This window comes from Phalangium opilio, unplaced genomic scaffold, assembly GCF_054372755.1.
Source record: "Phalangium opilio isolate 3A_F unplaced genomic scaffold, DU_Popi_V2 ptg000061l_1, whole genome shotgun sequence".
In the NCBI taxonomy this organism is placed as follows: domain Eukaryota; kingdom Metazoa; phylum Arthropoda; class Arachnida; order Opiliones; family Phalangiidae; genus Phalangium; species Phalangium opilio.
In genome coordinates this window covers 10,691,655-10,707,812 of record NW_028324178.1, presented here as the reverse complement: position 1 = coordinate 10,707,812, position 16,158 = coordinate 10,691,655, and the positions used below count along the sequence as shown (strand labels likewise).

The 16,158-nt window shown below is 35.9% G+C and overlaps 1 protein-coding gene across 2 annotated transcripts; it reads left to right on the top strand.

Annotated features, from left to right (window-relative positions):
* Positions 1 to 13,612: 13,612 nt before the first annotated feature.
* LOC149665104 (uncharacterized) lies at positions 13,613 to 16,158 on the top strand. Of its 2 annotated transcripts, none has more exons than XM_089841942.1 (2): positions 13,613 to 14,949; positions 15,043 to 16,158. In XM_089841942.1, exons 1-2 carry the CDS (start codon positions 14,933 to 14,935, stop codon positions 15,911 to 15,913), a joined length of 888 nt encoding a protein of 295 aa, XP_089698068.1. In that variant the 5' UTR covers positions 13,613 to 14,932; the 3' UTR covers positions 15,914 to 16,158. The 2 variants fall into 2 exon arrangements, with proteins under 2 accessions (XP_089698068.1, XP_089698069.1); XM_089841943.1 differs by having other exon boundaries at positions 13,616 to 14,953.

Sequence of the window (16,158 nt, the reverse complement as noted above, 5' to 3'; positions counted from 1 at the left end):
AAAAAGTGCGCCTACTCTATCAAAAAGCCTTTTAGAAGGCGACGAAGAGAGATTTATATAGATACTACGTATTATGGATTTCCAACTCGTACCTTCCACAAGGCATTTCTCTCTGGCGCGCGTTTCGGAGAGAAAGCAGACAATTTGATTCTTCTTCCCCCTCTCGAAACTCTAATTTAGAACGGAATTTCGTTTCATTTTTTTCACCGCGCTTGCGTGAAATGCCAAATTGGCGGCCACTAAAATGCATACCGTCAGTAGTCTAAAACCGTGACCTTAGAATGGTAGTCGGATGCGTCCGTTCATCTGTGTGCTAGAGTGCACAGGAATAGGGCTGTGCGAATAAGAAATAGCAATGTTTTTGGTAGAAATAGTAAGATTGCAATATCAAAAGTACCTTAATATATGGATTTGAAAATTTGGAAGAAAATAAATATCCTGAATTTTCACCCTATTTTTAAGTTTACACTGCTAATTAAAGGTGCACAGCTTCGAAATTTATGTAGTATTATTATAAATAACATGTGCTACTCTCTTGTTTCTAGTCTGTCAAAGTGTCAAAATGGTTTATTTGCTTTATATCCCGCTTAATAGTTAGCATTTAGCGTTTCGAGACTTTCTAGTTTGCTGTTATGTGTTTTAGTATTTTGGTTACTTTCAAACAGTTTGAAATATGGGCATAGGTATGCAAAACGATCAACAAGACGCCAGTGAATTTTTGATGGTCCTCTTGACGACACTATGCCAAGAAATGGAAGCCGATTACTCTAAGGCTCTAAAAGATCTTTTTTGGTCAAAATCCCGAAACGTTACCAAATGTCCCAGATGTCAAGTTCACTGTAAAGACGTACCTATAAAGGTATTACAAAATACCGTTGCGTAAAGGTACTCTGAAATACCTCTTAAAGAAGGTACTTTTGAGGACTACAAGGTATTTTATGATCCTCTAATGGGTATCATTTAAACCTCAACAAAGGTCAGAATAAAACTTTAAAATTTTGAAAGGTACTCCTGATTACCGAAAGGGGTACCTGTTAACACTCAAAAAGGTTCGAAAATATACATTTAAAGGTATTTTGTGCTACCAAATTAGGTGTCAAATAAAACCCACAAACAGGTCTAAATTATACTTTCGCGCCATCAAAAATATCTGCGGCACATTTGAAACTGGTAAACTTTTCCTTAATTACCCCGGGCTTGAATCATTTTCAGACAAGATAAGCAATACACCACTTCGATGTAAAAGAGACGAAAAGACACGAGAGTAAAATTTTCCTTCCATCTCAACTTTTAGTGTCTGTATTGTGGGCTTACGGGACGAGGGTAAAATTTTGCCTTCCATCTCGCCTTTTAGTGTCTGCGCCGTAGGCTTGCGGGATAGTGAGAGTTCGAACAGTAAGCAAGGGATTAACCACTCTAGATTTCCCGACACTAAATTTTGTTTCCCCTTGTTAAGGAAGGTGTGATACTGTTATAGTGTAAAGGTAAATCAGGGTCACATATACATGGATATTTTCTGAGTGGCGATTGAAGGCGTAAGCTCGGATTCAAACCTTTATATTAATTATGTATGCCTTATATCATAATTGTATTGCCCTTAAATGATGTAACTGTCAAAGAAAATAATTAATATTAATTATATGTAATTAAATATTTAAGAAACACCACTAGCTAGGAAACTTGAGATTGAAATTTAAATCTCGGGTAAAAAACCACTACCCTATTCTACCCTACTGAACCTATTCTTTATGTTTATATACAATATTCCAATAGATATTCTTCTACGGTGCCATTACTAGTGCTAATGGTGAAGTAGTCAGTGTTAGAGAATTTAGAATAGAAGAATTATATCATGTATTTTACTTTACTATTGTTAGATATAATCAGCACGCTGGAGCTAATAAATCCCTCTAAAGGAATTTGTTAAGTCGTTTTCTACTTCCAGCGTACGATAACATACCAACAGAATCGCTGAAACTCTAAAAGGTTTCATAATATACCTTATATTTCCAAATACCTTTTTCGAAATCATTTAATACCCTCACTGTGAGACATCTAATATACCTTATATTTCCAAATACCTTTTTCGAAATCATTTAATACCCGCACTGTGAGACAACTAATAGATTACGTTCATGGGTACTGAAAAGGTTGCGGAGGTATTTTGTAGTACCTTCAAAATACCTTTTTTTTAACAGTGTTGAACAAAATTCGGAAAATATTGTTGAAAGCAACATTTTCAATCTTCCACTAGAAAACCGAGATAAAATTGATTGGAAATGTCTAGAAAAAAGGATGAGATTAACAGAGATGCCATGCGTATTTTGTAACAACCCAAAAATACAAGAGCGTGATGTATTGATATCCAGCGGGAAGTACGTATTTTTGTGTCTTCTCCGTGGCGATTACTAAGATGGTCGACCAATTAAGATTTCGACCAAAATATCAAGTTTTGAAAATCAAAATGTCACTTTGAGCAAGATGCTTTTTAAAACTAAAGGGATGATTATTCATAAAGGTGAATCGTTAGCCGAGGGACATTATGTGAACTTTGTGAGAAAAGACAACGGCTGGTACAAGGTCAGTGATACAATGATCAGAAAAAGGGAGAGATTCGTCAGTAACTTGACTGACGTCACTGTTCTGCTCTTGGAAAGAGCCCAGACACATTAAAGGGAATCTAACGTGCTTGAAGAATCCATATCAAATTTACCCAGGGTAAAGCTTAAAATTTCAATATTCGTACCAGAAAGGAGCATCATATCTGTCAAAGATATACTAATAGTTCCATATTCCCTTTAAAGTAATTTATGACTGGGTAAGATTGTTAATCCTAGAGGAAGTTTAAGGTTTACGATGGTTCAGGAGTAATTTTGATGTTGCCTACTATAATAACCGTGAAAGGGAGAGGAGGGAGGATTGTAGGGCCATGCTATTGTAACGAAAAAAAAGCGATGATTCTTGCATTCATTTTAGAATTTTCTAGTGAAGGGTTTTTAGTACTCTGTATTAGTCTTGCCCCAATGGTGTTTTGTGTAAAAAACACGCTAAAAACGTAACCCCTGTTGGTAATGCTATAGGATTAAATATAATTCTTTAAGAAGCTGGTGAAACTATTGAGACAAACTCATCCTATTAGTTAACATTGAACAGATTTTTTGAAGTGAGATTTAGACACTCTTATCCAAATTTTAAATAAATACTTCTTGAAATTAATATATTCAAAGAGTTTTCTAAATATCAGTTTCGCATCTTCCATTTTTTTCTCTTTTAAGCTCGCTATTTTTTTTAAAATAAGACGCCCATAACTTTTTTACATTAACAATTTAAAACCATTCAAAAACATTAAATTAAATTAATCTAATCTAATATTACCCTGTTACAATATCAAAGATTAGCAAAGATTTTATGTTTAAATATTATCTATTAATATAACCTTTTCTTTCTATAACTTATCAATAATGTGTACCCGACCCAATCCGATACCACTTACAAAAATTAATTTTTAAACTATTAAATAGTTAGGCTTAAAAAAAGCCATATGAACTTATTAATTTGTCCTATAACTAATATCCTACTATTGTTGTATAGTTTGTTTTTATAAAGTGTGAAAATTATTTCCCAAATTGTGGTTACCAATATATATAGACATTACCCTTGTAATTAAAACAACTAAACCATTTTTCCAATTAATATTCCAGTAAGTTTTGCGTAATCTCTTTGTGTTTCTCACCAGCTGGGGTAGTCTGCGTGGCACGTTGCATTGCGTTAATCCAACAGGGGTACAATTTGCAAAGCCTTCTGGAATATTTTTTCCCCAAAAATTAATAACCTTTTCATTGTCCCTTTAGTAACCCACGTGCAAAACAATAACTGTCATGTTCTAGCAGCACTGTTTCCAAACTTAAAGCTAAGAGTTTCCTGACAAAATTTAAAAAAATTGACCCTTAAAATCTCATATTTAAATGAACATATAATAGCCAGTAAATGGTAAAGTTTTCTTTCGCGTCCTCCCCCTCCGCCCCTTTACATAACTAATATAACGAAGAACAAAATTATTTCGACAAAAATGCTACAAGCAGTTCATATTTTCAACTTTGAAACATGCAATTTAAAGACTATTTTCGTACAACTACAAGCGTATTGTATCAACACGTGCCAGCTGCTAAGCTTCAACAGAAAGATAATTCATCATAGCCTTTACCAGTATAATAAAAGGTTAAAACTACACTGCTAAAAATATGAACATCATCATTATAAAAAACAACACCACAAGACTTCGATAGACAGATCAACAAATATAAATATTCAACTTCTATGCCGAAATAACAGACACTTTAGACTGGCGTGTTCAAAGAATGAGAGCGACTTTCGATTAAAAACAGCAAAGATGTTCAAAGAAATAACCCTCGTATTTGTTGAGTGAGTGTCTATAGAACGTCAAGCTGTACCAAGGCCAAATAATACGTGTCAATTATTTGGTTTCCCTGCATAGTTATATAACGGCTTGGCAAGTCTTGCCTTCAAGTTCATCAACACAATAGAAGTTCATAACAGATATGAATTCGCTAAAAAAACTTTTTTGAACAAAAGTTGCTTCAACGTTATTAAAATTTAGAACAGCAATGGTTTGTTACTAAAATTATGTACTTTACTATGTTGAGAGTTTGGGCGCACTCCTGTAAGCCAAGCTTCTGGGCGACAAAGTTTTGAGGGAATAAGGGACTTGTCAGCATTCCTACCCTACAGGAACTGACTACCCCGTGTCCGCGGCTGGTGAAATACCCCAAATCCCTCCTCCTTCACCACCCGATTAAACCTCAAGTACTTCACTCGTAACTCTAAAAAACCCAACTGTGATTAACCTTGGAGTTCAATTTAAATTTCCATCGAAACGCCTTATGAACGTTATTTTACGGACGTTTGCCATACAAAACAAGCTCGGTGGAATTAGTAAAATAAAGCTGTCAATTAATGACGTTAAGCAGTAATGCTATCTGATTTCAAAAGTAATAAATATAAAAAACAAATAAAATGGACTGGAGATGTCGCTACCAAACACAAGGCAATTCATTAAATCTCTGAAGTGAATTGCAGATTCTACATTAACAAAACAAAATCACGCGCGATGGAGCTAGTAAAAAAGCTACCAATTAACGACATTAACCACTAACGCCATCTTAGTTCAATAGTATTAAATATAGAAAAACAGAAAAAATCAACTGGATTGAAGATGTCACTAACGAAATACGCTCTGGGCTAAACTGCAGATTCTACACCAACAAATCACTACCCTTTTTAAAAAGCATCTTTAAGTATATTAGCAGTATTTTAACAAACTCCCCCTTCCCTTTTTATACCTCAAATAATTTAACATTAAAACCCATGCTAACTATTTTTCTGGCTATTATATATTCTCAATTTTACAGTCCTAGGATTAAATGTGTATAAATATTTTCTCATCATTGAATTATTCACTTGAGAGATTAACAAAATGATTAACGTTTATGTTGAACTTTTCACACTTTTTATGTCCAACCTTCACGTATGACTGTCTTTGAACATTTTTTTAATCCCTCTCATGTATTCATAGTGAAACTTACATTTTAGATTCAGTTAAAATTAATTATAGTTATTCATAGCTTTTCCCTGTTAAGGTCTATTTTTTGCCAGTTTGGACGCAATCACTAATTGTTCTCAAAAGCCTTTCTGGTGTCCAAAATAATTTTCCTTATAAAGTTATGAATGAAACCCTTTAAAAAATACGCAACTATTAGCTTTAAATGTGAAAAACAACATTTTTATTTACTGGAAAATAATTATAATGAATATCATAAATAAATAACAACCAAGGAAATATAATTCCAAATTGCATGCTATAAATAAACGTTGCAATTATCAAACCAAATGTGTTTTTAAAATAAATCTTTAGCACATGCCAATAAAATAATCATGCGTGTTTTAACTTTGAAAAAAAAAGTTTAACAAAAAATTCTTAAAGCAATTTATTGTTTTAATGATTTGAAAGTAATTATTGAACAGCCATAACTTTAAAAAATTACAATTAATATTTTAACTATTATATAAAATAAATAATATTTTTAACCCTAACTTTTGTCATCAATAAACTACTGTAACTCTCATTTGACTTTATTTATCAAAGGTAAAATAGTTGCAATTAGTTTCATAAATACTAATAAATAATTTGTTGATCCTATTATTTCCTATATTCAATGATAAATCTAAGCACAGTTCCATTGCCAGACTCCCGTAGTACGCTGGCTAATCATTTATCATCTATCCCAATGGCTAAATCCAATTAAAATTGTACTTAAGGACATTAAATTACCTTTTATTGTCAATTCATTACCAAAATAGTATATTTATATATATATATAATTTTTTGGAGCTGTAAGGCTGTTTTAGCCCTAGCTCGTCACTTAAAAGGAACAAAAAAAAAGAGCGAAAAATAAAATATGCCAAACTACCACACTATACGGAAGAGAAAATCTTTTTAAGACGCGTTATATTTACATTATATTTATATTATGATATTGCCAGCTTTTCCAAAATACTACAAAACTGTATTCTTTTCCCCCGAAATATTGCCAGTGGTCTTATTTAATGTCATTTTTAACAAAAATAATTACTATTTTAGTTTCTTAAATTAGGTTAAAGTTAATCACAAAAGATGGTATTCTATATGTTGAATCTCGTGTAAAGGTTAAGAGAAATATCCGTTCTGAATAAGATCTTATTGACACAATTACATTGGAAATGGGGTTCAAAATTAGCGTGGAAGCAACTGGTATATTCTGGTCTGGGTTCATCAGAAATAGACGAACTAAAATCTTTGTCATGACTTCAGACCCTCGTATATCTACGAATTTCATCAGCTTAAATTAAGACTAAAAATTTTGATGTGGCGTCCCCTTAGCTACTTACTCTCAGACTATTGCATGACAATCTATTTCCTTTTCTGCAGCATGCGGGAATGAGTACTGAAATAAATTAATCACCACCGCGTGTACGTAAAGTTAATAAAAATTAAGACCGAAGTAACAGATATTAATCAAAACGCGTCTTGGATTTAACCAAGACCTAAAAAGTATCGATAAGAACAAGGTTAATCACTTGACTGAATGAGCAGATATTGAAACTTTTTTTAATTAAATCTTACATGCTTAAGAAAGTAATGTTCCATCACCCTATTCCCTTGAATAAACTTACCCCTTATATTTTACTGGTAGTAAATATTTTCCCTCTCAATAATTTGAAAAATTTACTTATCTCGGTTTCCAACATCCCAGGCAAACAGGAACTTTGCGGTAACTTATTCAGAGATGCTAATTTCAAAACCTTAACTAAGTCATCTACTATTTCAATGGGTATGCATACCCCCGATTTAAGGGGTATTCTGGGTAGAGCGTACTTTCTTATGTCTACGTATAATTTATTATTAAACTTGCATAGTTTAACTCCTATTTGTTCGGATTGACTAAACTGTAGTTGAAGAGTCTCCCAAGGGTTGCTGCTTTGAGCCTAGATAACATAAAACTATGGGGTAGTAAGAAAAAGTACCAAAAATATCTATTTATATATATTACTTACCATTTTGAAGAAATTATTTATTTTAGCAGGGAGATTAAGCGAAAGCAATGAGGATATTTTGTAGTTTGCGGGGCGGTGGTTGCGGTATTTATATTGTTCAGACTTCTTAAAGGGAGTGTAAAAGGTAATTTATGTAGTTTATCATGCCTACCGCTTTTGCACGTGAAAGCAGGGGAAAATTGGCGCGACATACTTAAACGAATAGAGAAATAAAACTTAACAACCATACCTTTAAATAAAATTAAAATTTCTTGGAACTCAAGCCTTAGAAACAATGACGTTTTAGTTAATTCGAAGTTCTGGCATAGAAGGATTTTTCTTGGAATTATGACTCAACGCAACAATTAACTTTGAAGTCTAATGAGCCTTATATATGCTTTACTATACTTAAACTACCTTTGCCAAAAAATCTAATATCACCTCCGTCATACATTGTATAGATAGTAGTTATTGGAAAAATAGACTTATAGTTTCACACTCAAAGATCACAGGTAACATTAGGTCGATTGGCTGCTAAATATGGAATTCGAAAGATCCTGGTTCGATTCCAGTTATCGGTAAGTAACCTTTCAATCGACCTAATGTTACTTTTGGCGAATATTTTTATGTAATTAACAGTAGGTATTTAAGGGGAAATTTAAAACTTAAGGGCACATACAACATTCAGTTATTAACTTTTAAGCATCTCTTCATATATTTAAAATCAATATGGAATCTCGGTCACCCATGTCTTTGAGATCCATGGCCGTTAGAGCGTTAGTAGTAACAATGGAATTCGTTTTAGCTAATACGGAGCAAACCTTTAATGATATTAAGAAAACAGTTCCACTCCAACTTTGGGGAGTATCTGAACGGGTATTTTGGAAAGCAGCTATTGGTGAGCGAGGGAACCTGGGCGAAGAGGATCTATATCCCGAAGAAATACCAAATTGGATTTGGATCACAGAATCAGAAATTGAATTCGAAGTGGATAATCGCTTGACTTTTGCTCAATTCCAAGCTACGCAAAGGAATAGAGTTACCATCCCTTTCTTTTTATTGGATGGGTACCACCACATAGAATATGACTATTTTTTAAAAACATGGAGAAAAGGTGAAAGGAAATGCCAACGTAGAGTTTGCAGAGACTGTTTTGTCTTTTTTAGCGATATGGACGAACCAAATACGAAATATCTAGCGGTAAAAACTCATACAGTAGTGCATCGAGACGACATGATGGTAGAAGTAATTTGGGACGTTCAGAAAAGTTTCAGTAGTAATTGCATAAAAAAACCTTTATTTAATATATATAGTGAGGAATTTTGTTCGCATAATACCGGCTGGCATACTATTAGCAATCGTAGATCATTTACATTTAGAGACCAAGAAGAGGTAACTCATACTAAAGTGGCTCGTGTATCTTTTTTACATTAATTTTTACGGAAATGAATAATAAGTATTGTCAATTGTAGTATAATAAACTTAAATTCTCAGTCAGCTACATTGTTTTCATTTCTAGAGAAAAGGGTTTTACATCTCGCATTCCTAGCGAAAGGGTTTTACAGCTACCATTTCCAGTTAACAGGATGGTATGACTTTTGTTTCATAAGAAAAGGGTTGGATTTTCTGCCGTTTAAGACAACTAAATAGATGAAGCTCTATACGCATTGCTAATTTAAATGAAGAGGAGGAGGAGTTCGTTTATTTTTCGTTCATTACCCATTTTTGTCATGTATATTGATTTTAAAAAATTTTGACCATTTTTCTATTGAAATTTTAGATAACTTGTAAGACCTCTAAATGACCGTCTTTAACTGATTTCTAAGAAACTTCCGATTCCAAGAAGTGTTTGTAACAGTAAAATCACGTGCTATAAACGTTCTAGTACACAATTTGTAATTGGTTAGTTTTTTAAACCTTCTACCCAGATGGTTAAGTCAGCCAATAAGCCTAGCACTTCTTAATACAAACAAAGGTCTTTCCATTTATATTTTATATAGCTGACTTGTAAATATTCCATAAGAACAGGACGTGACTTTGTAAATATCGCCTTAATTCTATGCCATTAGAAAATACTTATGCCGTCGACCGTCAAAAAAAGAAAAAAAAAATAATCTAACTTTAACAATAGAAGTTTGTAACAAATAGTCCCAATATAACAATAAAAACGTTTGTATCATTAGAGTAAAACTTAAGGCAAATATGACGTCATTCGTCGAACTGTTATAATAGACGTCATTCGTCGAACAGTTATAATATAGGCGCATTGATTGGTTGAATTAGATATGACGTCATTCGTATTACTCTTTTTTGGAGATCACCTAAACTTTGAGGAAAAACTATATTAGGTAGGAACTCAACGTCGAAATCGTCATTTCTTAACCGCTTTAAAATGAACCAAGTTCACAATATTTCGGAGAAAGTAGAAGTTTGGGTTGGTAATGTCACGACCCCAAAGGTATATTTTAGACGTACCGACACTCGTGTACAAATATCATTAAAGAAACACGTTTGGTCTAATATTTGGGAGTTTTCCAACGAAATCGACGCTTTCTTCAAAGGAAATTCGCCGAGGTTTTCAGTCTGGCTACATCCAACTACTACCAATTTAAAGCTAGAATGCTTCGTAAACCGGAAAGGTCATATATTTGACATTAGAAAATACACGAGAGGATGTCGAGAAAAATACAACATTTTGTACGCTACAAGCGGGGGCGAAAGGGTCGAAAAAAACCTAGTGAAAGCTTTAAAAGTAATTAACTACGATAATGTCATTGAAAAGTTTCGCAAAGATTTTGGTACTAATCTACCTATTGATGAACCAATTCTTTACAACTACATTGTAAACGATGTAAATGATTTAAAAACTAAACTGATATATATTTGAAGGCATTGAATAAAACGTATTATAGCCAGTTCGTGTTGTTGAATAAATATTCCCTATTACTGATTAGTCACACGTAAGGTATGAAAACAGAAGGTTAAGGTTTGATGTTACTGAGGGGAAACACCTCTTAATTCTTTAAAAGGACAGTCTCAGGATAAAAAACTAAATGGATAGTCTCAGTATAAAATACGAAAGGGATAGTCTCAGTATAAAATCTCAGTAAATAGTAAGAATTTAACAATAGAATTTTTCCTGGAATTGAATAGTACGAAACTAGCGCCGCGCGCGGAGTTAAAATGGGGGAAGGAACTCGCGGCGAACGGGGGTGAGGCTCAAGGGGGAAGGAAATCGCGCGTGGGGAACTCGCGAAGATTCACCGCGGCGGCGGCGAACAATTCAAACCATTGAAATATGCTAATTTTAGTTCCCACGCTCCTACTTTATACCTCTACCGTGGTACGAAATGTAGCCCTATACTACTCATTTATCATTATTTTATTTTTTACCTCTCCGAGTGACGTATGTCACGGAGAGGTTCTAATTTCGACGTGTCTGTGTGTGTGTGTGTGTGTGTGTGTGTGTCTGTCTGTTGTTATACCCACGTGACCGCGTTCGCAGTTTGCAAATCGGAGCAAACGTGTTCTCAATTTCCGGAAATTTCGAAAATTGTATTACACTTACAGGCTATTACTCCATTGCCTGTCTAACATCACCAGCCTCTGGTCTTTGTCCATCCCACATGGACACCAGTCTGTACACACTGGCTTCTAATCCCCACCCTCTTGTGGTCTTTGTCCATCCCACATGGACACCAGTCTGTACACACTGGCTTCTAATCACCACCGTCATCTGCTCTTTGTCCATCCCACATGGACACCAATCTGTACACCTGGCTTCTAACACCACCATCTTCTGGTCTTTGTTTTTGTCCATCCCACATGGACACCAGTCTGTACACCTGGCTTCTAACACCACCATCTTCTGGTCTTTGTTTTTGTCCATCCCACATGGACACCAGTCTGTACACCTGGCTTCTACTCCATCATCATCGTTAAGGTTAAGACATACGCGGCGATCGGCCAGGGTTACGAGAAACGTACGGCCTCCCTAAGGTGGGGCTTCCACCAAAGGTTCACGCAATTGCGCTGTTCTTATCCATAGCTGCGATTCGACACCCTTATATACTACCTATTTGAGTAAGGCGACGCAACCGGCGTATGCTTCATTTCAAACGCCAATATTAGTCAAGTCTCTCAAGAATGTTTAATTATTCTTTTTCAAAACGATGTAACGCTCAATAAGGCGAACAACTATCGAAGAAAATATTTAATATTAATTACATTTATTTTAATATTTAAGATAATCATGTCTCTAAACTCAAAATTAATACGGAAAGGGTAAAACAGTAGTCTATGTGTTTGTCTATATGTGTCCGTCCGTTGTTACCCTAGTGCGCTGCGTTAGAAGTTCGTTTTTGTTTTGATGTGTAAAGAAATCCTTCAGAACCTTAATATTCCCGTTTTCCATAATATAAAATGAATATGTGGAAATATTTTTCGTAATTATGATGCATTTAGTACTTTTGTAGCTTTAAAGCTCTATTTCATTTTTATATTCCAAAGATTTTTTTTAATATTATTATTTAAAATGGATGTTTATATATTACTTAAGCTATACTACATCTGTTTATAGCATAATCCTTCCTAAAGTGAATAAAGCGCAACGCTACAATGTTGGTCAAATGAACTTTTATTTGTTAATAGGCCTAGTGAACCAAAAAGTAAACGCTTGGTTTTCGTTTCTGTAATGCAGGGACATTAACGGTTCAGAGTGAGCCGAAAGTTAAATACACTATTAAATAATTAGGCTTAGATTATATAATCATGGTGGAAATCTGGGCCGCGTTCAGCAGAGCCCAGCGCTGTTAGCAGTGTCCTACATAACGGGATTTTGTTTTTGAATTTTGACGTCACGGTGCTTAGCGCTGAGCTAGCGCGGTCTTCAAAGAAAATAGTCGGCTTTTTGGATAACGTGACGTAAAACGTGTAGTTCTCAGCTTGGCGAAAAAACCATGGATGAATCAATACAAATAGCTCTATGGGACTATAGCTATTTAATTGGCGTGAAACCAGTTGATCACGCGAGAATTTTAAGAGATATGTTAGTTTCTAATTTTTACCTCTCCGAGTGACGTATGTCACGGAGAGGTTCTAATTTCGACGTGTGTGTGTGTGTCTGTGTGTGTGTCTGTGTGTGTGTGTGTGTCTGTTGTTACACCCACGTGACCGCGTTCGCAGTTTCCAAATCGGAGCAAACGTGTTCGCCATTTCCGAACTGCTTTCACAGTCACGGAAATGGCTCCTTTACTTGAGTTCTCACACCACCATCTTCTCGTCTTTGTCCATCCCACTTGGACACCAGTCTGTACTTACTGGCTTCTAATCACCACCATCTTCTCGTCTTTGTCCATCCCACTTGGACACCAGTCTGTACTTACTGGCTTCTAATCACCACCATCTTTTGGTCTTCGTCCATCCCACATGGACACCAGTCTGTATTCATTGGCTTCTAATCACCACCATCTTCTGGTCTTCGTCCATTCCACTTGGACACCAGTCTGTACACCTGGCTTCTACTCCATCGTCATCGTTGGGTTTAAGACATTCGCGGCGATCACCTAGGGTTACGAGAAACGTCTAGCCTCCCTATGGTGGGTTGTCCACCAAAGGTTTTCGCAATTGCGGTTGTTCTTGCTTTTAGCTGTAGTTCGACACCCTTATATACTACCTATTTGAGTAAGGTAATGCAACCGGCGTATGCTTCATTTCAAACGCCAATATTAGTCAAGTCTCTCAAGAATGTCTAATTGTTCTTTATCAACGCGATGTAACGCTCAATAAGGCGAACAACTAACGAAGAAAATATTTAATATTAATTATATTTATTTTAATATTTAAGATAATCTTGTTTTTCAACTCAAAATTAAAACGGAAAGAGTTAAAAAGCAAGTAGTATACAAAAGAGTCTTTCGCGTCAGTGACACCCTGTTGACGCCTGACACCCTGTTGACGCCTGACACCCCGTTGACGCCTGACACCCTCTTGGCACCTGACACCCAAATTGGCGCCTGACACCAAGATGGCGTCCTCACGCCAGATGGTACTGTTGGTACAGTTGGCGACTGACACCGAATTGGCGCCTGACACCAAGATGGCGTCCTCACGCCAGATGGTACTGTTGGTACAGTTGGCGCCTGACACCGAATTGGCGCCTGACACCAAGATGGCGTCCTCACGCCAGATTTTTTGGCGGGGAAAACCAGGGGAAAGCTTGACACCATGTTGACTTTGTGAATGGCGTGGAAATTTTCAATTTCGGCGTGGAAAACCAGGGGAAAGCTTGACACCAAGTTGGCGCCGTTGCCGCTGTTGACGCCGTTATCACTGAAGTCGCTTCAATCTCCCCTTTGACGCCAGATATTCAATGCGCGCCTTATCCTTATTGACTTTGATAAGGGAAAACATATGTTAGGCTTAAGACTAAGCGCCATATTTCCACAACTTCTCCTGAAACTAGAATTCAATTATGGCGCCAGATATTTGTGGGCGCCTTATTGACTTTGACAATGTGGCGGGGAAATACGTATGGAAAAATACGCGACCAATGGGGGTAAATAAGTGTGGGGAATTTTTCGTTTTCAATGGCGTCTTCTTATTTTCAAATCAATACGTTACACTTATCTGTCTAAAAATATCTAGGTATATTGGCTCGAATTTCTTAAATACGGCGCTGGAACCGTTATCTTAAATAGTATCCCTACACCTGCTTCAAATAGCGTATCATTAACGTAAGCCAAAACAGAGACGTACAATACAATGTGTTTGACCTAAAATATATTATTGGAATACACTATGTTAGGCTTAACATTTTTAACGAAGTAGGCGGGGAATATGAACGGAAAAAAGAGTGTTCGGTTTTCGGATACGACGGTGTACGTGATTCCTCAAGAGGACAGGGTGAACCATGAATTTCGTAACCTGCAATGGTTTAGAATGCAATTAAAGTGTAAATACGAATACATATTATCCCCGATATTGGAGTTGAAAATTGAACTTTTCGCTAACCCTTGTCTTACACGCGACTCGAGGCTTTCTACGTCACGTTAACTTTCGACAACGTGGTGGGAGGGGGAAATTATATATGTTAGGCTTAGAGATTAAGTGTCATATCGTCGTTCGTCAACGTGTTTGAGGATACCATGGTAAATACCCGGGTTCAGAGCGTCACGGTAAATTCCCGTTACGTCGTTGATTGAGAAAATACACCCATCATATCTTGGGTTATCGTCTCGCGATAAGATCCTATAAAAGACGCGGTAGTTTAAAAGATAAGTCATTTTACGACTCTTCAAGCTTTTCACCCCAGCTAACGATATCCACGTGTCATCACTTAGAAATGGACTCAGTTAAATTGTAAGTATGTTCTTAACAATATAGTTAACCCTTGCATGTCCATTTGTATCCAGACTTATAATTAGAGTATTCGGTTAATTTTTTCTCCATCAGGGACGGATCAAAAGCGTTCTCCGAAACTGACAATACGCCGGACACGCCTTCCTGTCCTATCTGCTGTAGTGAGGATGGTAGAATGAATTCACCCATTACTTTAGAAGCCGCCGTTAGACGAAACAACTTAAGACGAATTGAAAAATTTGGTGCTATCGGATGGGATAAAGATTACGGAAAATCCGAAAGGACTGCAGATCCCGAAACGGGGGATTTACTAATAAACCCCATACCGAATGAAGTCTATAATGTAGACGATGGTGAAGGTTATATATGGCAATACGTTAATGGCCCTAATATAAATTTTGGTTTGAAACACTTAGCGATGTACAGATTACTAACTTCTACAGTACAATTACCCGCAGGGTCATTAATTGACATGTATGCTAGACAGTTTCCATGTATCATAAATAAGAAGACCCATCAATTCAAATTGGAAGAATTTGCGGGAGATACTATCCTCGAATTTCCCGTACACCTCACACCACACAAAATGTACGGAATGCCAAACCCAAATATTTGCCATTTAGGGAGTTGTCACCCCCGCAATGAGGGGGAATGTAAATTTCGCACCTTTTATTACGGTGGATACGAATTTCATTGTCCATATCAGTACTTGAGAGTTCTGAACTTAGCTCTTCATATGTGTATGTTTATGGTATACAAAACTAACAAAACCGTAAGGAAAAATTATAGTGATGAAAACGACCTAGCTACGCATTATATATTCAAGGCCCTGCAGATTTGCAGGTTAGCCAAGTGTCTGTGTGATAACACTCACAGTTTAATGTTTCACGAAGTTCATTATCACATGAGATCCAATGACGCGAATAATTATTTCGCGAATAAGTATTTCGCAGACTTTCTTTAACTATGATTACCCCCGATCGGTTAAGCGAGGGAGTATAGTGTTTCAATAAAACGTGTTTGAAAATGCTGTGAAATTAATAGTTTAAACGATGTTAAAGCGCGAATAATAATTTCGCGAATAAGTATTTCGCAGACTTTCTTTAATTAATAAAACGTTTGTAAGTTCGACATTTTGTAGGCGAAGCATAGTGTTAAATGCTAAATAATATTTGTAGAATCTCGAATAAAAAGAAAATGGTTGAATGA